This window comes from Scyliorhinus canicula, chromosome 12 (assembly GCF_902713615.1).
Source record: "Scyliorhinus canicula chromosome 12, sScyCan1.1, whole genome shotgun sequence".
NCBI classification, from domain to species: Eukaryota; Metazoa; Chordata; class Chondrichthyes; order Carcharhiniformes; family Scyliorhinidae; genus Scyliorhinus; species Scyliorhinus canicula.
In genome coordinates, this window is record NC_052157.1 from 21,606,079 (window position 1) to 21,629,956 (window position 23,878).

The following is a 23,878-nucleotide window of genomic DNA, read 5'->3' on the forward strand; positions in this document are numbered from 1 at the left end:
TGGCCCCCGATCACAGGCCACACCACCACTGAGGCCCCCCCGCCGCGGGCCTGAGCTTCCACCAATGGCATCGATGTAAACCACGCCGGCGGAAGTTTGGACAGTCGACTGTGGCGAATCGCCGTAGAGGCCTCTTTCAGCGCCCCCTCAACCGGCGCCGCGTCGACCGCGTGTGTCGATTGGCTGGTCCGCAGAGAATCGCGGAAGTGCCATTGCGTTGGATTTCCGTCGTGAACGGCTATTCTCCACCCCGCAGCAATTCCAGCACGGAGGGTCGGAGAATCCCACCCACTTTTTCTGGTCTTGTTTTTATTTCTTTATTCATTAATGGATGTAGGCATCGCTGGTTGGGCCAGCATTTATTGCCCATCCCCGAGGTGGGTCTGGAGTCACATGTAGGCCAGATTTTCTTTTCTAGAGGATCTTCGTGAACCAGATGGGTTTTTATGACAATCAACAACAATGGTTTCAAGGCCATCATTAGACTTTTAATTCCAGATTTTTCTTATTGAATTCAAATTCCACCAATTGCTCTAGTGGAATTCGAACCTGGGTCCCCACAGCATTACTCTGGGTCTCTGGATTACTAGTCAGTGACGATACTACTACGGAACCCAGGTATTATCCGACATGCTGCATCATCCTCTCCTGCACGACTCCCAATGCCGAATGGGAAAACCTTACCCTGCTATGGGAAAGCAGGACTGGGCTGGACTGCTGGCAGAAAATCCACACCAGCTCATCTCTGGTGACAATGCCTACCCTGAGGAAAACTGTTTTATTTAAAAGAAATGGCTTAACTAGCACACAGAAGCCCATCCTGTGACTTGCTATGCATTCACTGAAGAGCCTGTACTGTGCTGCACTGTTCTATGTTCTATAAGTAACCACTGTAATCTTTCATTCCATTGACTAGTATTTGTTTTGGTATTTTCTTACTGAATGTGATCTGGTAATTTATTGTACATGTCAATCAACATTATCCTGTTCATCTTGCGGCTCGATGTGTAACTCAAGCAGCTTTGGATTCCGCTGTGGAGCAACAATTTTGGAAAATTTTGTGTTGTGCCTCGAGGTGACTGTACCAGTTCTCTGAACTGCACAGTGCTGATACATCGGTGCTCAGAGTTGTCTTTTGTTGAGTTGAAGATGTTAATGATTGGCACCATGTAGGTGTAGAAGAATAATTGGAACTGGTTGGTTTTGCATGGCCATTCCTCTCTCGCATTCTGGAACAAGTTGGCTATTATGGCTCAACTGTACACTGCAGGAGACAGTAGCTTTACACTTAAGAAACTACAACCATGCAGCCATGTAAAAATACTGTTTGTGAGCCATGTAATCAAATTAGGATTGATGAAGTGATAAAAGTTATGTCCTATTTTCTAGGTCAGTGATGATTTAAAAACCCTTTGTTGTGTCCTAACGTGGATTGACGTGATTGAGCTCTTATAACTTCCCTTATGAAAGGGTGTTACTGACAATAAAAGACACCAGTTATAAAACCTCTGGCTACATCAAAATTGCAACGTATTTTAAAGAGACCCCACAAGATTGCTATATCTCTGAAGAGATCGAGAACTGTTGATTTGTACAGGTTTGTTTGCCTCTACCGAAATATATGTTATTTTTGTGCTCCCATACTCTGACGTTCATTGAAATGTTGGATTTCCTCAGTTCCTGCTTCCATTGTTTAACACTTGCTGTGCTTGGAGTATTTGAGACACTAATCCTTAGTCACTTAAAGGTCCTGAATTAAAAGCTTTAGTTCATGGACTACACATCAAACATGACAATTGTTGAAATGAAGCATCAACTTCCAATCCATATCTTAATTGCTATGTGATGTTATCAAAAAGTGAAGGATTGCAATACCACAGATTTACACACTGTTAAAACAATGGATTTGAAGTATGCGGACACATTTGTTTCCTCTTTGGAGTTTTACCCATTGGCCCTCCAACACCCTGCATATCAGTTGAGAATATTTGCGAACAAATGAAGACATGAAGGGGGAAATTAAATCTCTCAGAAAGGATTGAAAGGAAAACTCCGTTCCTTTTAATGGAACAGAGCGATGTTTGTTCATCAGCTAGTTAGCCACAAAAAAAATTTGAAACACATTTAATCTGCTCCTTTGAGGGGCTCCTATTCGAGTGAATCCATAACCAACTTCCACTAAGCAATATATCCAATCTCTCACCACAGAAGATCCATTTGTCTCTGTCAAGCTGCCTTTAAGATGATTGATATCCTCTTTGTTCCTGAATGCCAGTATAGCATGATCCAGCACAGTAGTCTTTTCGGAAAGCGATGCAATTCGACAATCTCTCCTCACATTCTCCTTGACCTCCTGTACTTCACCCCAAAAGTGCTACTCTTCATCTTCCCCAGGAACCGTATTCCCTTCAGAATGTGCTTCTGTGACAGGTTTCTGACACACGAGGCTAATGCTGCCCTAGCAATGCTAGTAGAGTAAGCTTGCTCGATTTGCTAAGATTGCGTGTAAGCCCTGTAGAAGAGAGGGGAATGGATGGGGCATTTACCGGGTGAAAATTTCATTTTGGCACTTGGTATTCTGCAATAGACAACTGTGAGGAAACACTGGCATTTGGGAGTGAGGAGGCAGATTTAACAGATTTCACATGTCCGGGGAGCAATGCCCTTTTAAAAAAAGAATTCAGAGACAACACTCGTTAAATTAAGCAATAGTGAAATTTCAAACGTCAGCAATGACTCATGAATATCTAATTAATCCTGAGTAAACAAGCAATGTTTTTTTTCCAGTTAAGCAACAGGGTACTTTTCATGCCACACTGCCATTATAATAACTATTTGGCCACTTACCAAGTAGTGCATTTTGAAAAGGGTCAACTGTAATTAATATTCGTGGCTTGGCTCAGTTACTTGGTTGAGAGAAACCGGAAGTAATAGAGTTTATAGTGTTCCTAGAATACATTCCTGCTATTTGTGAAGAACGCCTTGCATAGATTATGTTGATAAGCAAACTCCCCCAGCACCATGGCATGCTATACTCAAAACAGCAAGCATCGCAAGGGTTTTATCAAAGCCTGAAGTAACTGCCACAATAATAGTCCAGCTACCTGTAACCACTTTCTTATTTAACTTTTAATTCATTTTTTCCAATTAAGGAACAGTTTAGCGTGGCCGATCCATTTATCCTGCACATCTTTGGGTTGTGGGGGCGAAACCTATGCAATCACGGGGAGAATGTGCAAACTCCACACGAACAGTGACCCAGAGCCGGGATTGAACCTGGGACCTCGATGTCGTGAGGCAGCAATGCTAACCACTGTGCCATTGGGGATGTTCTTAATATCACTGCATTAGGGCTACAAATATACTTCAGAATACAAGTTTAATCTGCAAACTCTATATAACAGGGTTGCAAATGTTTCATGAGCAGGTTAACACAAATTCATTCACATTTGTTCTGTCAAACTGGGAAGCTACACACTATTTGTTCCTGCTCTGTTTTTCAATTGAACATTTCCCTTGTCCTCCCTTCCCTTGTTTGAAATGTTCCCTGGACCAGTTGCCACTTTCCCATTCTTCCATTTGAATTCAGGGAAACATCTGGTTGTGGATAAAGTGCTGTTCTTTTAGTTTCATCAGGCTACCCGGTGCCAGCATCTATGTTTGCGTGCAAGATGGAAAGATTATTTCAGTTGAAATAGAGAAAAGAAATATTAGCATTGGCAGTTTTTGAAAGCAGCTTGTGTTGGTAGAAGTCCAAAAGAGTAAAATATAACATTTTCTGTGACATCCAAGTAAAATACACAAATATAGAAAATATCAAGTTAAATCAAGTGCGGTATTGTATAAAACGTACAAGCAAGCAAACAAGAGCAAGGAAGTTGTTTCCTGCTCATAGCTAACTGAAGAGGACAATCTGAGCTGAATGTTGCTCAGCCAACACATTCAAATACAACTTACAACCACAAATTTTTACAATTACCACAGTCATGAAAATCAATGGCTCCCGAACAAAGTGGTTCGCATTAGTCTCTTGTATAAACTATTTCTCACTTAGTCTCAGTTTTTATCTCAAAGCAGTTACTCGCGACAGAAAAAGAGAAATTGTTAGGATGACTGTCGAGGCAAGATAAAATGTTAGCTCAGTATATTAATATGAAACAGACATGTTTAGTTTACGGTCGATACCCACTGCAGGCATTCTGTGATTCCCCAAAAAGAACAGGCTGCTGGCTAATATGGGTTAAGCTTCTCAATTCTACGCACATGCAGTCTTTCATTCAGTCGCTCCAAATGTTAGCGTGATGAAGGAGCTATTTAGAGATTTTTGTGTTATTAAATACAAAAATCAGGCAAGGCCTTTTGAGCATTTTATCTTTCCTAAATGATAAAATGCTCAGGGTTAGAACTGTTAATGGCAGTGGTCAACAGAGGAAATGTCAAGAGGAAAGGAACAACATCGACCGACAGATAACAAAAGCTACGAAAGGAAGGAAGCAATGAGCTGAAACAATAGCGCCATGGACCAACTTAAATAATGGATTGCTTACATAATGCACACCAACACATTTACCAGAAATGTGCGAGTCTCAACTGAGGTAAAAGTGATTATAACAGAGGAGAAAAAAAAAATCACTGCCAATAAATCTGATCGGAAACCTGTTTTAGCTGCTGGTTTCTACGCCTGGACAAGACCTGAACATTGTTTTTTTCAACGAACACAGGACCAGTCCCCGAGGCCTTTCACGTGCTGTTTTAGTATTTATATTCTCCTCAAACCCGAATATTCAGGCTTGATGGAAGAATTTAGGATGCAAAAAATCAATTTGGAGTAAAAATGCTATTTATTTTCTTTATTTAAAAAAAAGTGATTCAAGGGGAATCAAAAATCACCCATTGCAATTGTGCTGCAGTATGCATATCATGTAGCACACGTTTTTGATTGAGCTTCCTGGCAAATTTACCTATCCGCACCTTACAATAGTTTGAATCTCACAAGAAAACTTGGAGAACAAAGACAGTCTGGCTAAGAGGCATTATGAGCTTTGAAGCTGAGCACCATTATTGGCTTCCACTTCATATCAGGTAGATAGGCTTTGTTATTTGATACTTGAAATAGGAGCTGAACCCTACACAATGTGGAGCTAGAATACGAAGATTTGTAATATTTCAATCAACACGCACCTTTCCATTTCACTCGAGGCTAGTTCGGCTTTCGTCAAATGAGCTATGCGGCTTTGTCTGTTTTGGGTGACCAAAGTACGTGCAATTTTTTTTTAAAATCCCAGCAGCATGTGTTTTAAACCAGGTTTCCATTCAGTAAAATAAAGCTTCCCTTCAAAGGCCTTACCATTGGGGACAGCGGATAATGGTTCAAAATAATCATAAGTGTCCATATCATCTTGTACTGCAACCTTTCGTGAACCAATCAGGTTTGGAGATACTACTGGGCCACTCGCACCAGTGGAAGCAGAGACTGCCGATAAATCCGTGTCTGTGATAAATTTAAATTATTTTCACAATTAATGGGGGAAAATGATGAATAAATTTGCTCTGTGTTGATACCAAACTTCACGGATTACCGTTGCAAATGCCTTGAACCATCTTTAATGTGCAAATGACAAAACAACACACCCAGCATCAGTATTTGACTTGCATGGAACTGTTTGAGCTATTTTAATACAAACCCAAGATGCTTTGATTTTATCCTCCTATTTGGGCAACTAATCACCACAGTACTCTCTTTCACCAGTGAGTGGAGGAGATACTGGGTTTTGAGGCTTCCTGGGTGCTCGGCAATCAGCCAAGTGGACGAGCTCAAGGTTGGGTGGGAAGTTGGCTTTTGTACCCAAATTCCAATGTACAATTCCTGCCAGGAGTGGTTGCATAGAATCATGTGACAAAGAAGGAGGCTATTCAGTCCATCAGGTCTGTGCTGGCTCTCGGGAAGAGCTACAATGTTCATTTGTATCATTAATCACATGGCAGCTACATCCAATAATGTAACGGCTTTCTTAGACTTGGATTTTCACAACAACGGAGAACCATTCCATGCCGAAGACGCCCAAATCCAAAGATCCTGTCCCTGAACATGGCACCTGCCATTATCATCGGGGCAGGAATTGGCTGGGGTTTATATTTGCTTCATGGAGGCAGCTGCCTTCACATGTGCGTGATCTTGGTGGCTCAGATGTGTGAAACGTTGTGTACACATGTTAAGCCTGGTAGAAAAGTCTGTTGGGGGTCGGGTGTCCGTTTGTATAACAATTGTATGTTGTCACAAGTAGGCTTCAATGAAGTTACTGTAAAAAGCCCCTAGTCGTCACATTCCGGCGCCTGTTTGGGGAGGCCGGTACGGGAATTGAACCTGCGCTGCTGCCTTGTTCTGCAGTGAAAGCCAGCTGTTTAGCCCACTGTGCTAAACCAGCCCCTGGAGGGGTAAGGTATCCCTTTGGATAAGGCCCTGGGACACCTATTGGAGGGGTAGTTGGGGAGGGGGTCAGTTGCCTTGAGGAAGCAAAGGTGCCCCGTGAAATGTTAAAAGTAGGCTGTGTGTGTGTGTAAAAAGTGCGTAAACTCATTTACCATCAATCTCATTGGAACTGTCAAGCTGCCACGGCATTTAAAACACTTGTTCTTTGAATCTTTTAAAAAATGTCTCGAGTGTTCTTAAAAAAAATCACTGCTTGCTATTTCACTCTATCTGGCGATATAAGCCACCATTACTGTAGTAGTGCTGTACAGTTATATTCACAGTAGCATGCCTTCCAGTTCATAGTTTGATTGGCAGTTCCAAGTGGGGATAGACTCTTTAAACTCGGACTATGAACTCTAATAGTATTTTTTTCTAAGAATGTAATTGAAAGAGTATAAGTTTAGTGAGTTGGTTTTGTGAAAGAGAATTTTTAAAAACAGTCTGCAATAGACACTTGAAGCTCATGTTTAATCATGGCATGGATCCTGAGGTCGGTCCATGGTGGATACTATTACCATATGAAAGGGCAAAGCGTGGCACTAAGTTGGCTTAGGGGCTATAAAGGGCTATGGGGATGGATACGGGGCATGGGTTTGCATGAAGTATATGAAGGGCTACGAGCGGGGTGTGGGAGGGCATGGTGTGAGGACTGGAGAGCTGATTGTTGTTGTATTGCCTCTGTAAAAATCTTGACACAGTGCTAGAGCATGGAGGCAGGCCTTTTCAGACCATCTCTGTACTCAGTCAGGAGTGGCAGCCCGACTCCCTAAGAACCCCCTGCCCCCCCCCCCCCCCTCCCCCAACCCAAAAGAAAATCCCAACTTCCAGGGAACTCCCAGTCGTGTTTGCGGACCTGGGAAAGGTCCCAACTCTTGACGTAGCCCCTAATTTATTTGGCAAACACGTAGGCTTACATTAGCACTGCAATGAAGTTACTGTGAAAATCCCCGAGTCGTCACACTCTGACGCCTGCTCGGCTACACAGAGGGAGAATTCAGAATGTCTAAATTACCTAACAGCTCGGGACTTGTGGGAGGAAACCGCAGCACCCGGAGGAAACCCACGAAGATGCGGGGAGAAGGTGCAGACCCCGCACAGACAGTGGCCCAAGCTGGGAATCGAACCTGGGACCCTGGCACTGTGATGCAACAATTCTCACCACTGTGCTACCGTGCCACCCAGGACATTATTCTGTTCATTAAGCTGGAAGTTAACCTGGAAGAGGACAGTTGCACTAAGACCAAATGCTCGCTTTGCACCCAGTTTGCCACCACTGCTAATGCCTGAGAAAGGAAACTTCAATTCTGCTGTGCACATCCTGTCACACCCCACACACACCACCTTCTTTTAAAATCTCCCTTACCCATCCGGAACATAGTGATGTAGCTTGGGCATCGTTCAATGTACATGTGCAGATATGTCAAGGTACTATTTTTCAAACAATGTTTTATAGACAGATGGTCTGAGAGCAATTGATCGGAGTCCAGACCATCTTTAATAGCTTGGCACAAATCAGGCTTCACCTGCTGTGGCTACTGTGCTGACAAACACAAGATGGATGCCTAGAGAAGTGCTGGTGTCTGAATGCAACTATTTCTGGCGTGACCTACACATGGACAGACAGACCACTCAACTCTGGAAATGCTGACTTTAAAAAAAATATAAGCTCATGACCCAGGTTCATTGCTGTATGTCTATTGAAGATTTATATCTCCCAATATCTCAGCTGTCTCGCGGAAAGAATGCTTCCTGATTAGAACACCTGGCGTGGAGAGGGGAAGAGAGGACGGACCGATGACCTCTGCCATGCTGCTGCATTGTAGGGAATGTGTCATGCCATAAGGAATTAAATCAGTGTTAGTCCATTATGGTACCCGCTCTAGATAATAGGTGGTTGAGCATCCTGCAAAATGTCACTTTGTGAATCAGCAGCATTTTGCTGAATAGCAAAACATTGGCTGCAGCTTTAAACGGTGAACTCAGTATTTAATTCAGGAACTCAGCAATATAGTCAGCAAAACCGCAGCTTTATTTTCAGGCGCCCAGGGGGGGTTCCAGGTTGGGTGGGGGTGCGTTTTGAAAATGGAGGCCCGGTCTTTCCACTCCTGTGGAATGCATTATTTTCACAGTGGGGAAAGCCAAGATACCTGCTTGTCGCCAATAAACTGTCACATAACCTCTTTGAAGAGCTTGTTAATGGGCTGGGGAGGGCCAGAAGGAGATTTTTTAAAAAAATGTGACCTGGAAAAGTGAACAGTCTGCTGCACGCAATGTCAGCAGCCGTTATGTGATGGAGCTGATGAAATAAGGTGACTTAAACAGGGAGCAGGTCAAGTACCTTCCAATTGACTGTCTGATGCATTGTCTCCAGATTTTCACAGTAACTTCATTGCCGTGTTAATGCAAGCCTACTTGTGACACCAATAAAGATTATTATTATTACTACCATGACCTTCTGACCTCTTTGCCTGCGCATTGTGTCAGGTAATAGACAGGTTGTGTCAGGTTGGCAGCTGGTGCTCAGACTTGCGGGGAATTAAAAGAAAATTCCAATTTAAGGAGCGCTTCAGCGTGGCCAATCCACCTAATCTGCACATCTTTGGGTTGTGAGGGAGAGGGGGGGGGAGTGAGACCCACGCAGACACAAGGAGAATGTGCAAACTCCACACAAACAGTGACCCGGGGCCTCGGGATTGAACCCGGCCCCTTGGCACCGTGAGGCAGCAGTGCTAACCGCTGCGCCACTGTGCCACCTTGGAGATCTTCTTACAACAGGCATTGAACTTCTTTCATGGAAGGCCATTAGTGGAAAACGCTCAGGAATTATGGATACTGGTGTTTCGCTCACACTAGTATGCGCGGCATAAAAACAGGAGGACGATTTCTACCACATAATATTGTTCAAGCATTTCAACGTTTTCACAGAATTACATTACAAACATTCTCAATTTGACACAACAATCTACTGCTTTATGGTGTTAACGTTACATTACTGAAGCACAGATCTTGACTTCAAAGAGAAAATAGATAAGCGAAATTAGTAGTTTACCAGCAAGATGCCTAAACATGCTTGGGAGGCAAAGCAACCTGGGCTGTAACAGAATGCAGCCAATGTTGAATAGTGTGTTAAAAGGTAACCTTGGGTAAGAGATCCGATTAGTCAGTGGTGGCTGGGAAAACGTGCTGGGAAACGCTAATGAAGGTGGCTGGAAGATGTAGAGCAGTTCACACACGGCCATCTGCCAAGTGAGCAGATAGGGAAAGTGGAAAGTTTGCTGAGGAAGTGGAGGGAAAGAAACGGTAAACGTGAAAAAAAAAGGAGCAACAACAAAACTAACCAGACGTCGGATCACCAAATGTTTTGTAATCTGGCGTGGTGGCCAAGATTTCTAAAAGAATTAAAAGAAAGATCGGTGAAATAAAAAAGATAATGCACTCAGCAACTGAAAGTTTCATTAAAACCAGCTGTGTATGCTACAATAACAAAACATCGGAATATTAGCTTGATGTGTGTCCACTTAGAAATCACAAAAGCTCTGCAAACTATTTTAGGATAATGAATTGTTTTTTTTTAGTTGAAACTATGCGCGTTAGCTGTGTGGCATGTCAGTTATGCATTAAATTGTATAGCGCAACTTGGTAAATCAAGGTCCCGGCACCTTCACAGAACCTCAAATGACTGGTTTGGTGGCTTCACGTTCTAAATTCCCTCCACATCAAAACAAATTGATTCAAGAAATCTTACTTACCATGACACTCTCCAAGATGTGCCGTGTTACCAGACTCTACATCTTGTTCAAACACGGTGCTGGTGATAAAGAGCAAAAAAAAAGTCCTGAGACGCTTGAAACACAACCGTGTTTTGTCTGTGAAACATGAATTGCTTTGGCAGTAGGACGAGGAGGGAAATATAAAGCCCCAGCTCTCCCGACGGAATTCAGTCTCATCAGAAATTAAAACGTCAGCTAGAAAACATGACTTACTTTACACCAGGTCTGACAATTCCACAGGATTTATTATCCAACCAAGCACAGTATGGATCCCGTGACCCAATGCAAGCTCTGTGGGTGAAATGGAAAACAATAACTGGCATCTCTTTTGCGGGTACACCTAGGTTTTTTTTGAAAGTGAGAACAGGAGAAGAATGGGTGGGTTCTTTTGGGGTGATTCCGTGATCTGGTGCTCACAGAGACAACAATAACTTGCAAAATCCTGGAAACGGGGGGGGAGGGGGGGGGGGGGGGGGGGGGAGAGAAAAAGAGTGCTCGATCGAGGAGTCACCCTGGATCTAGGAAACCCGTACTCAAGCACCCAACAATTTTATGAACAGGGGATGTCCAAATTTTTTTCAAATATACACCCACTCTCCCCATCTTTTCATCATTCCCCCCAATCGTGGTTCTCCCTGGAAATGCTTTTCACCTCTATCTAGCTAACTTAATCTGCAAGTCCATTAACTTCTGTGGGATAAAACTCTCACTGGACATTCCTATTTAATTTCCTTCCGATTTAATTTTTAGTGTGCGTGTTCTGGCATTCGAACCCACCGCCTTCGTGAACCATTTGCCTTGTTGAACCATCGGCATAAGAGTCCAAAACAAATAAGAGCCCATGCTTCCCTTGAACTCCGCTCTGCCATCCAGCAAGCTTGTGAGTGACCAACTTCGCTACTCCGCTGACTCCCCTGACCATGGCCGGAATTCTCCGTCAGTTCACGCATGCGGGATTTTCCAGTAACGTTGCAGTGAATGGAGTTTTGACTGAGCGCCAAATTCTCCATTCTCGCTGGCAAGGGTGGCAGGCGAACATGTTCGGAGAATCTCAGCCCATATATCCCGTAACCCCATCCCTGTTCAAAAATCACTTGATCTCAGCCTTGAATATACGTAACGAATAAGCACCCAGAGCCTTCTGGGACAGAGAAGGCCAAAAATAGCTCTCTCACTATCTGTTATGATTCAATGGGATCACCTCCCATTCTTCTCAAGATCAACGAGTGTGGACCATTCTACTTAAACTATCAGATATGCGTGCATATAGTTTAAAGTAAAATCTCCAAACATGGGCATATGATCTAACAGGAACAGTGAAATATCTTATTTACTCCACAAGTGATATAGTCTTAATGAGCCACTCTTTAAATCGATTGGGAATTTAATTAAGATTTTTTTCGCATAGTATATCTGATTATTTTCCTTCCGAATTCCCGAAACAAGCCATTTGTAGGTCTATTTCTGTGGTTTATTATAAGCATGAAGGACATGCTAATGCTTTCCGTTGCTATAATAATCCAGGATGTCTAAAGACTTATCCTAAATGCTGTCCCGGCACCCCCGACTCACCACCACCACCCCTACCCCCCAGAACACACACACACCGCAACTGGCAGCTGTCCTGGATGTCTCGAGCTGGAGATAAAATATTAAAGGGACATTTAAATCAGCTGAACAACCGGTGAGAGTTCTGCAGTCAGTGTTGATGTTTTAGTTCAGTGTGTGATTACATTTTTACATTTGCACAACCTTTCAAATTTATGGTCGCTTACCAAACTGCAGAAGATTATTTCAGATCCTCACAGCAAAGCAGCATATGGAATGGATACTGAAAATGGCTCCCAAATTTGTGACGGTTATGGAGAGGACAGCATTTTCTTCCTAATAATTTCTCTTGTAATCTTGCACTCTTCCTTTTTGGCATCGCTCGAGGTTGCACAGCACCTGTTGCTTACGCACTGATAAAAAAAAGTGCTGTCTCTCTCATAGTCACCAGCGAAGTTTAAATTCACGGGTCACTCCTCTTTTTTCCATAGATTTCCCCATCTCAGCCACGCAAATATTCCCGACAATGTTTCTGAAGTCTATGATTCAAACTGCAGATTCGGGGTGTCGGGGGTGGAGAAGGTGTTTTAATGAAAAATAATTGGTGAGTTTGAGTTGGACAGATGAGGCATTAAATTTAGAGTTCCAACCTGTCCATTTCTGCCTGTAGGAATGCACGTGAGCAACCAATCCACACCAAGTAGGCGAGTTGGCACTTGATGATAATGAGGCTTCTGGCCAGAATATTTTTGAGCCTTTCAGTTTAGCTTTCCCAGAGGCCAGGAAACCTGGCAGTTACATCCAAAGTGGACGTCTTTCTACCTCCAGGATCCAGCGTGCTTGCCTGAGAAAGCCTTTCAATCGGGAGCCTTCAAAACCGCATTGTCCAAATCAAAAGGCTGCTGATTCCCTTCCCATGCCTCTGGCAGAGAATTTCCGATCTCCAGTTCCCCCAGGTATTTCTCTCTCTCCCCACCACCGCCGCATTCCCCCAGTGAAGGTAGTTAACATTAGAAAGTTAACATTCGAGATACCTGTAGCACTCCAACTATTTTAACAAAGGTGGGAAGCTTGTTAAATTGGCAATACCTTCCATTATATAAATATTTTGAGAGTTTCTGTCCCTGTCCCCAGCCGCAACCCTATTATTTGAACCCTTTTCCACAGCAAACAATGTTCTTGAATCAACTCTGTCAGCACTTTCGCAATATCCTTTTGTCTAGATGCACTGCCTGAATTTACCGTGTGAAACATTAATATGCATCTTAAATGACTGGCATAATTTCATGGCATTCATAGAACATAGAACAGTACAGCACAGAACAGGCCCTTCGGCCCTCGATGTTGTGCCGAGCCATGATCACCCCACTTAAACCCACGTAACCCGTATACCCGTAACCCAACAATCCCCCCATTAACCTTACACTACGGGCAATTTAGCATGGCCAATCCACCTAACCCGCACATCTTTGGACTGTGGGAGGAAACCGGAGCACCCGGAGGAAACCCACGCACACACGGGGAAGACGTGCAGACTCCACACAGACAGTGACCCAGCCGGGAATTGAACCTGGGACCCTGGAGCTGTGAAGCATTGATGCTAACCACCATGCTACCGTGAGGCCCCAGATTCATTTAATTTGTTTTATTATAACTGCCATTCTGACTTTTCCCTTGATCGGTAGTAAAGGAAACGATCACAAAGTTCAGAAATACTAACTTCTTGCACGTGCCATAATGTTCACAGTGACTGAGAGGAACCCGGATGACACAGCTGGAGAAGGCCACGAACAAAGCATGATGATCTTTGTCAATCTGTAATCCCAGGACCTTCCTGTCATCTTCATTAGCAGCATTGCACCTGTTTGTTTTGATTCAATCAGAAAAATCTCACATCAACTGGACTTTCTTAAAAGGTTGGGAATATTATAAATGGTCAAACAAAAAATCAACCCATGGCAATACAGTCCGTCATTTCTTTAAGATATACCTCAACTCCCAATGACTTAAAAATCTTGCAAAATTATCTGCAATTGTGTTCACTTGTACTTCCTGGTTACTGTTTTCTCCTGCACCATTGGCAATTAAAGGATGTCCAATTAGTGGAGGATGTTGTGAAATAAAATTCTGCCTAGTTAAATGAGTCAGGAAAACGGACGAATCATCTGGGAAGTATCCTCATTTGGAATATTCACTTATGGCAACATTTTGTCTCTTCTCAATCTGATGCCAGGGATTATTGATACAATCAGGAATGATAGAATGAAAACAGCCTGGTACATTGAGTCTGTGGCCTGGAATGCCAACGGTAGAGGTGCTCGTGCTTGGGAAAGTGACCACACACCAAATGCATACAGTGTTGGCAATCCGAAGAGCATTGTGGGCAAGTGGAGCAGAATAATTTCCAAGAATCCCAATGGTGAGACAGTTTGGTAACATTGGGAAATGGCTCTTTAAGTACTTTCCCCAGTCTCCTCTATCTGACACCATACTCTTTGTAACTACTTTAACTACTGTGTACACCCTTGCGTTTTTTTATTGAGGTCAATCATGAACACCTAACGTACTTTAAGGGGTTAAAAACATCCATTTCCTCCAGTAGTATGCTGTCATTGAGGGAACTGGGTCTGGTTTTTGTTAATACTTTAAGCACCATGCCGGCTTCTGAACCAATAAAGGTAACTGTGTAGTTTTGACGTGGACCTGCAGCATTATCGATGGCAATCGCCGTCAGACGGTATCTGTAACGTAAGAGTGAGACATCATGAAGGGGTTCCATGTGAAAGTCACAGTTAGGCATTTGCAGTTGAATGATTCATGATGCCTTACCTGACCCTGGTCTTGGTGAACCAGGGCTCCTCTATGAGTGAGGGAACAGCAGAATCCATCAGTGGATGGGATTTGATGAAGGACAGTGTTTCATCGGGAAAGTCAATTGATGTTTTGTAAGATTCTGCTGGACCATGTCCGGCACAGCATCCGGGTCTTAAAAAAAGGACAATAATTTAGCAGAACAAAGACAATAGAGAAATTTATAAGAATATGTCCTGTAAAAGTTACATGATGAAAAGTTTTAAAAATTGTTGAAAAACGTTACAATATTAAAGAAAACCTTGCACTTATATAGCACCCTTCAATACCACAGGAAATCCCAAAGCACTTTGCAGCCAATGAAGGATGGTCACTCTTGGAATTTTGGGAATGTAGGTATGTACAGCAAATTTCCACAACAGCCATGTGGTAGTGGTCAGATAATCTGATTTTTGCGACCTTGACTTGAGAGTTAAATGTTGGCCAGGGCACCAGGTTAACTCCCTTACTCTTCTTCAAAACAGTGCTGTGGGATCTTCTATGTCCAGCTGGGAGAACAAATGGGGTCTAGCTTTAACGCCTCACCTGAAAGACAGCCAACAGTGCATCACAATCTTTGCACTGCACTGGACTGTTGAGCATTTTGATTTTTGTGTTCCTAAAGGCCAGGAGTGGGACCTGAATCTTTATATTGTTAACGTTCTCAACAATTTTTTAAAATCCTCATCATGTAACTTCTGAAACAAGTAACAACACCAACACCAGATCCATTCTCGTATTTCCCTCTCTGTATTGGACATAATTGTTTCTCCAGCATCTAAATGTATATATACCTCCACAGTCCCCCCCCCGCCCACCCCTGCAAACATGTATCTACTTATTTGTTAAAAGTAATATTGCTAACTATACAGAGTTTCTGTTTTTGAGCTGGCATACAATATCCCACCAGTTTGTTTTTTTATTTTTCATTCTGTGTACATAACTGTAAATATACTATTTTCAAAAACCCAATAAAAAACATTAAAAAAAAATCATGTAACTTCTCACTCAAGGTGAGTCAACTGAGACAATCTGTCAAATCCTTGATGTTATTAACATTGATAATGGTAATAATGAAATAATATACCTAGGCTTTGGTACCCTATCTTCTGGCACAGCAGTCCAAACAGAGTCTGGGGTCTTTTGTTCTTTAAACCTTCCTCTGAATGATTTTTCAATGTCTTCCATATTGAAGGCACACACTGCCGATCCAGGGATGCTGTACAAGATAGGAAAATATGGCATCAAAAAATTTCATTCGACCAAAGGGCTGAATTTTAGCTTCCCACAAATGTGTGGGTTTGGGTCACACCAGATCCTTAAAGTTTTAAAGATCTGAAGCCTCGACCTTCAATTTGCCCTCCTCTGGGGAAGTAGTAATGGAGGCAGGACAAGGCGGGAATTGGGAAACGCACAAGTTTGAGGGAGGTGAGGATGGCACAGAAGAGAAGCTAAAGTGCTTTTACAGCACTGCTTTGTGGGTCAGAAGGAGGAGTAGCACATCCACCGGATCTTCAAACCAACCCAGTGGGTGGCATTCCCCACCCCCGCCGCATGTTTTGCAGTGGCAGAAGAAGGCCACCAGTAGCTGGCGGGATGATTTTGTGATCCCGTCATTGCCAACAGGGTTCCCCGTTGAATACTTCCCCTGTCTTTGGGAAACCTGTGGCGGAGGTTCAGGACCAGGGGATCCCACCGGCAGGAATGGCCTGCTAATTCTGGCCAGTGGATGGATCGGATTTACCTGCTCCTGCGGCTCATTCCAGCATACCTCACACTCGACAAGAAGCCAAGCCTGCTAATCAAACTGCTTTTCAAGCGAGGGAATCCATTAAACCCAGTACACTAGGAAACGCAGATTGTGTTTCCGTCTGAAACGCCAGGCCCCTCCTTTGCATCCCACCTCTGAACATCCAGATGAAATACCAACAATTTGAAGCTAGGTTAGCCATTCCTCACCTGTTAAGCTGGGTCGTAAATACTCCGACAATGGACGGGTACCCATTGATTTCTATAATGTCTGTGATGGACTGTAATACATCAAAGTAGAAGAATGAATCTCCAGGAACTGAGCAGTTTAAACGAGCTTTTAGAAATGATGTCCAGTGTTTTTCCAACACCCGCTGGGATCCTCCCATGTCGTTCTTACAAATCCTTGCTACACGTGAATAAACAGCCTATGAAGAAACACAAATGATACGCTGAACAAGACTCATTTGTGCCAAACCAAGATATTAAAAATCGACTTTACACTATTACTATTTATATATTCTTAACTTTTAATAAATTACTCCAACACCAACTGTAATTAACGCTTTCTTTAGTAATTGGCAATTTTTTTTAAGGACTTCCAAATAAGCATAGTACTCCCAGACCTGCTCTACAATATTGAAAAACATATGGTCAATGAGTTGTAACCACTTTAATTAACCATGAGTAAGATGCTTAATAATTTACTGTGGCAAATCTATGTGGGATTGCAAGTAACATGAACAGCATTAGTGAGACTAAAATATTTATTAGTGGGAGCCTTTAGAGGGAAGAATAATTTTTTAGAAATCTTTCAGCAAAATTGATCATAGTGTCTGCAAATCTTAAATTTTCACTTAAAGAACAAATGAGCAGGAACAGGCGAGGCAAAAGATCCTCATGGTAAATGCAATTAAAAGATAAATCCCCTAAACATTGATTCTAATTGCACCAGAATGAAATACCTGACAATTTATAACCTCCCACTCTTTCCAAATGTGTAATTCAGATTAGTCATTTATAATTATTCATAAACAAGCCTGCCATATGTTTACTGAACACGCTGATATAGATTCAGCAATTTGCTTTTTAAAGCAAAATTCATTAATATTTCTCACGCTCATTTGTGACTGTGAATTGTCACCTCGAGAAGAGCAACTTGCCTTTCCAAGGTTGTTGTGTTCAACAGCTATTTCTCGGAAGAAGAAATACACGTAATTTCCATATTCAACAGCATGTAGGAAGTGAGGCTCTGTTAAAACATATTAAATGCATATTTAGACTTCTGGCATTTTCAGCTACATACACGCACACACTATTTTTGTCAGACACAAGGTTTGGAAACATTTAACAAATTGCCATGTCTAGGAATAAAAGTTCACATTATATTAATTTACAATACATTACTTAGCTTGAAGTCAGATTCAACAGTATGCACAATTTTAGCATTACCTTTGATCCATTTTGAATCGTATTTAATTGTCCTGAGAGCTGATCCATCCCCCATACTACGATAGATGACTGCATCACTGGCCAGGAAGTCTGCAACTGTTGCTGAGTACAATTTATTGTCTAGAATATGAAGCAGGCAAAAAGCAAGTTATTCATTTTAGCCTTACTTTGCACAATGTTCTCCTGTGGTTACTTCAGTTCCTGGATACTGTTACCGTATGCTTGTGTATATTATTTCTATAAATGTACACAGACTGGTGTTTGGAGTAGTTCCACATTGAAATGAATTATCGGCTGTAATAATGTTGGTGACACAAACTTGGCACACAATGAGCCGCCGTATCTTTCCAAACTTGCATTGACACTATAAACATTATCAATCATTTAGATTCAATGCTAATGAACATCTTACCAGCAAAGAGGGCAACGTTGGTTTGCTTGGCATCAAATGGGCACCGTGCCAATCCACTGACTTCTTCGCCATTATAATCCAAAGTGTCCAACTACATAAAATGAAGATAAATTATAGCTTTGTGTCAGCACTGTTCGTACAACAGCTGTGAAGCAATAACATTTTATATGACTATAATACAATTATTATTGATGTATTCAAGTGTTCAGCTCTTCTGTGACATTAGCATTAACCTTTGCAAACTTCAAATATTGCAAAAAAAAAATTGTTACTTCTTGAAGTGATTTATTAATATTTTTGAAATTAAGTAAATTTTTCATGCCATTCTGATTCAAGCAATCTTTCAGATAAGGGATTTAAATGCGAAAGTTATGGCTCATCCTTCCAGAAATTTAATTTTCATATAAATTTGCAATGATGAAATATTAAAGGCTTCAAGTCTTTTCTGGATATTCATTTTCGCTTTCAGTGGAGCGGTTGACCTTGGGTGTCCATTTTTGCTTTTGTTTGAAAGGCAGAGGCACATCTCGAGTTGTTCTGTGAGCTTATCAAGGCCTCGCTCAGTAGCGACATAACCATTTTCAGGCTTTACTTCCACTGAAACTGTTAATCAATTAGTCTGCAAAGAACCAAACTGCTGATGGATTGCTGAAAACTCTGAAGACATGCTGGGCCCACTTGGGCAGATAAAGGGATCAATTCTGCTAAATCGGTCGATTTTAATTGACAAAAGGTTTCATCATTACTCACCCGATAATATCTGCATACAGGGTTAAAAGCGTTTGTGCCACAAACAAAGGCACTGCCGTCAGATTTGGGGACAAAGACTTTGATAAAATTGTGGCATTCATCCTAATGGAAAAATAAATCCAAAAATGCATTAGATAGATACTGCATCTGATTTAATCAGCTTATAATAAATGAAGTAGTCTGTCTCAGTCAAAATACAGCATAATTCAGATAAATGAACGTCTGGTTCAGCACAGAATATCAATGCATTATTCCCATTCACGCCAATATCTGTCAATATTTCATTCCCATTCACTCCAATGAATAAACGTGCTTCTATCTCAGAAGCCAAATATTTATATTAATCAATAGTTTCATCATTCACTTCAGTTAATGCACTATGTTTGCCACACTCCACTATATGGAGATCGAAGCCCAGTGGTTGTGTTAAATCAACTGGTTATTGGGAGTATAATTGCATCGACAGACAATAATTCAGAATATAGTACATACTTTGTGTTTGCCCTTCATGGCGCAGTTACTTCTGTCTTGCTGTCTTGACTTCCAGGTTAGTTTCTATCACAATGTAGAGTGGGTAGATAGATTTACTGTTTAGATTGGACTCATTGATCCAACAGAAGAAAATTATGGTTGCAACATTTTGTAACAGCGTTTTATAAATGGATTTAAACTCTCAATATTTCTCAGCTGGTTACTTTGCAACCTACGAGCACCAAACACAGTATGTAACAAGCTTGTCAGTTTTACAATTGTTCCATCACTGTATGAGTGTTAAGACGTTGAAATATTTCAGCTGAGCCTGTGTATCTGACTCTGCCTCTCAAAACCTGTCCAAATTATCACTCATGAGCCTTCCCTTTAGCACACGGAAGTATGCTAGCCCCAAACTTGTACTCGATTCGAGAGCGGCAGCGTTTTACAAATTCAGCACAAAGTATTGGACCATTTGCCACATTCTAACATCCTCAAGTGACCAAGGCTGGCTGGTTCAATTGAATACACATGTGTCAGAATTGCTGATTCTGTTTGGACCTGTGAGCATTTCTTCAAGCGTACACAGCGAGAGACAAACAAAGCATGGATAAGGGTAGGGGAAACAAATGACAGTGTAAAGTAAGAAAAATAACTCTTATGTAGCCCTTTTAATGTAGAAAACTGTCGAGGCATCAGAAAAATGAGGAAATATTAGGAGGGGTGCCTTGTGGGCAGGTTTTCCCCAAAATATGGCTATGTGTCAGTTTTGGCGCAAAAGCTAGTGCGAATCTTGCCGGCACGATCCAGACTGCAATTTGTTTAGGCACTTTACAAGATTTCCCCACATTAAAAACGCTGCACCTGTGACACGAACCGTCTGATTCACCCACTCTGGGGCTATCTGAGAAATTTAATCAAGGCTGTATTCAAATGGCTCCACACACAGCACTTGCTCTTATTCAATCCAGGGGAATGGCAGCGAGGAAACCAGCTCCCCACTTTACGGAGGGGACCCTAACCAGAACGTTGGATGCGGTGGAGGAGAGAAAGGCAAAAATCTACCCACAGGCTGGCAGGAGACCCTCCAGCAAATTCACCAACCCCGCCTGGGAGACGGTGGCCACACCAGTGAGACCCAGCACCCTCCACAAACGGACGGGGGTGCAATGCTGCCAAAAGGTGAACAGCCTATTCCATTCCGCCACAGTAAGTGCTTCAGGCATCCTCTCTGCACTCCACCTTGCTTCATCTCTCGTAATGCCACCTCAATCCCACATGCTACCAGGATGTCAGCATCAACCTCTCACAGGGTTCCTCACATCCCTTGGGACTCTTCCCCTCACTTCCTCCTCCCTGCTCGTGCGCTGTGCCTACACATGCCTGGTTTCATCGACATCTGACCCACTAGATGATCTGCCAATGTTATTCCCTTATGTTTCTCTGCAGGAGAAGCTTCCTCAGAACCGCTGTGGACCAGTGAAGACAGGCGGTGGGATGCTGGAGTTGAAGATCCTGACTTCATTTGAGGAACAAGCTGTGGAGCTCACAGGGTGCCAGTGGGCCGGCACTGAGAGCGAGGTGGGCTTGCGCATTTACCCTGTGTCAAGTGGGTTCTGAGTAATCCAAACCTTTTCCCTGGCCATCCACTAATACTATGTTCCTTTCCTTGCAGGAACATCACCCAATTTCCCTGGCCTGTCTATCAGCTGGGTTCCCATCGCCAAGGCTAGACCTCTGAGAAGATGTCGGAGAACAGTTAAGAGTTAACTACATGCTGTGGTGGGATTCGAACCCCATGTCTAGATTACTCATCCAGTGACAATCCCACTGCACCACCGCCGTCCCATTAGGTCAGAGAGTAAAGTGGGCTGTGTACGCAGGGCCTGGTGCAGGCTGACATTAGGGATAACAGGGTTTGGGTGAGGTAGAAGTGACAAATGATGGGAGGTGGCCAGGAGAGCATGTCTTCTCTGGAAGTGATAGACAGCAGATGATTAGAGGCGGGGCAAAGACAGCCAATGTTATTTTGCAGCAGTGCTTAAAATGGAGAGAATATGGTTACCAGAGTGTGGCAAGGGCCACGGACAATGACTTGGGTTTTTTAATTGGAGGCAATTGTGGCCAAACCAAACTGGGCGTTGGAGAAATAATCTGACCCAACGCAGGCAGTGGAGTGGTTGAGAGAGATGGTGGGAAGATAGAGCTGGATTTCATCAGCAAAGCTGATCTTATATGTCTGCAGTCAGTGTTGCCAATGGGGTAGAATGCAAATGAGAGGGTGGATCCATTGATGCAGAGCATTTTAAAGGAGAGGCCATTGACCATAATATATAGGAGCAGAAGAGAGCCGTTTGTCCCACCGAGTTTGCTCTGCCGTTTAATGAGACCATGACCGATCTGGTCTGATAATCCACAAATTTCCATAACCCTCGATTCCCTTACTGATTAAAAATGTGTTCATCTCAGCCTTAAACCAGGCCTCTGCAGCTCTCTGCGGTAATAAATTCCACAGATTCACTGCCCCGTTAGAAGAAATTCCTCCTCATCTCTGATTTAAACGGGCAACCCCCTTACTCTGAGATTACGCCCTCTGGTCCCAGATGCTCCCACAAGGAGAAACAATCTCTCAGCATCTACCCTGTTAAGTCCCCTGAGAATCCTCGGTGTCTCATTGAGGTGGTCTATGGGGGAGATGCTTAACAGGAGATGGCGCCATAGGAGGAGGGATAAAAACAAAAGTGTGACTTGGTACTAATGGTCAGTTAGAGGATAAACCAGAAACGGCTGTGGAGTTCACCAAGGAGCTGTCTGCACTGTTAGTTCTACTGACCACATTGTACAGCGTGGATGCAGTTGAGGGGGGTAGCGAGGAAGATGTTAAAAGGGGAAGAAAATTGACGTACCTTGCTCGAAATAATTTCTCCCCTTAGTGGATCATTTAAATTAATGGCGTAGACTTGGTCCCTGAAAATAAATACAATTTAAGCATGTAAATACGCTTGCTATATTACAGTTCAGAAGTTGAGGTCACCATTCAAGCTTAAGCCTTTTCTTTCCTTTCTAAATTAACTTTTGATGAGAATGCCGCCTGGGGGATTTAAGTTTAATGTTTAAATTTGTGATTTGATACAAGTGGGCAAAGAATAGAAAAACCCAGATTAGCTCAGTTACCTGCCAGCAATATAAAGTATATCTTCGATTTTCAGCATCAGCTGATAGTCCAGTCTGTGCAAAGACTCGTTTCCTAAAAGTCGACCTCTGAATATTGGATATTGTCTCGAATCTGCGAATACAAAATTTGTTTTTTTTTGTTTTTTTTTAGAACAGTACAGCACAGAACAGGCCCTTCGGCCCTCGATGTTGTGCCGAGCAATGATCACCCTACTCAAACCCACGTATCCACCCTATACCCGTAACCCAACAACCCCAACCCTTGCATCGTCACGCAAGATTACATTGCACAGAAATCCATGCAAGAAATTAACTGCTGGTATGTAGCTAGTACAAACCATTTGGAAACATAATGCATTGTATCGCAGACAGATTTTACTTGAACAAAACAAAGCCGGCACGTTAGTGTTTGACATCAAGCATGGGAGACATTAACATTTATTTTCTAATTAATGATTGTCAGACAACCAAATGTAGTTGCTGGTACTGATAAATATTCATTCAGAGATACCTCCTGCTCACTGACTCTGTCATTCCAGCTTTACTTATTAATTATCTTCATTTACAGAGCACAGGGCACCTCTGAACTACAGTGCAAACAGGATGGGAATGTAGCGGTGACGTGTGGCCGGGATCACATCAATGTATCGGCTTCTCAGACGGGGGCAGGATTCTCCGTTTTGCCGGTGCCCAGGGTATCCCGACGGCGTGGGCCTGCCCCACAATGGAAAAGCCCATTGACTGGCCGGCGAAACTGAGAATCGCGCCGGCCGGTCAAGGCAAAAAAAGTGGCGCGGTGGGTCAGAGAATCCAGCCCAGGGTTTCTCACTTTACAAATTTCAGAGAACGATGCCATATCACCTTGGATATATGTGATCACAAACATGGCCATCTCACTTGCCAGGCTGGAAAGGAGATGTTATCTAGAATGATAATTGACAGTTTTGCTTCAGTCTATTTTTGTACCCACACCAATTTCACTCTCTATGAGCAATTGTGATTGGGGACATTCGGTAATTTTAGTTTTGGTCTCAGGATGTTGGTGGAACCGGCACGACTGCATTTATCGCTCCACCTTAGCTGCAACTTGAGAAGATATTGGTGGAGCTTGCTCTTGAACTGTCGCAGCCCTTGTGATGGGTGCTCCCACAATTGTGCTTGGTAGTGAACACCAGCGTTTTGACCCAGTGACAGTGAAGGAATGGTGATACATGTTGAAGTTAAGCTGGT

At 42.8% G+C, this 23,878-nt stretch overlaps 1 protein-coding gene across 8 annotated transcripts in view; it reads right to left on the reverse strand.

The window, feature by feature from the left end:
- Positions 1–23,878, reverse strand: part of sema6dl (sema domain, transmembrane domain (TM), and cytoplasmic domain, (semaphorin) 6D, like) — a 379,666-nt gene that overhangs the window by 4,936 nt on the left and 350,852 nt on the right. For 5 of the 8 annotated variants that reach the window (XM_038813920.1, XM_038813918.1, XM_038813913.1 and 2 more), the window contains 16 exons: positions 22,649–22,760; positions 22,381–22,441; positions 19,496–19,558; positions 19,004–19,105; positions 18,254–18,344; positions 17,842–17,961; positions 17,553–17,641; positions 16,600–16,817; positions 15,728–15,859; positions 14,620–14,775; positions 14,358–14,531; positions 13,511–13,651; positions 10,456–10,533; positions 10,222–10,280; positions 9,811–9,861; positions 5,348–5,491 (listed from right to left, as the gene is read on the reverse strand). In XM_038813920.1, the coding sequence (XP_038669848.1) occupies positions 5,348–5,491; positions 9,811–9,861; positions 10,222–10,280; positions 10,456–10,533; positions 13,511–13,651; positions 14,358–14,531; positions 14,620–14,775; positions 15,728–15,859; positions 16,600–16,817; positions 17,553–17,641; positions 17,842–17,961; positions 18,254–18,344; positions 19,004–19,105; positions 19,496–19,558; positions 22,381–22,441; positions 22,649–22,760 (1,791 nt within the window). The remainder of the gene's footprint in view (positions 1–5,347; positions 5,492–9,810; positions 9,862–10,221; positions 10,281–10,455; positions 10,534–13,510; positions 13,652–14,357; positions 14,532–14,619; positions 14,776–15,727; positions 15,860–16,599; positions 16,818–17,552; positions 17,642–17,841; positions 17,962–18,253; positions 18,345–19,003; positions 19,106–19,495; positions 19,559–22,380; positions 22,442–22,648; positions 22,761–23,878) is intronic. The other 3 variants (XM_038813916.1, XM_038813917.1, XM_038813921.1) reach the window with 3 other exon arrangements.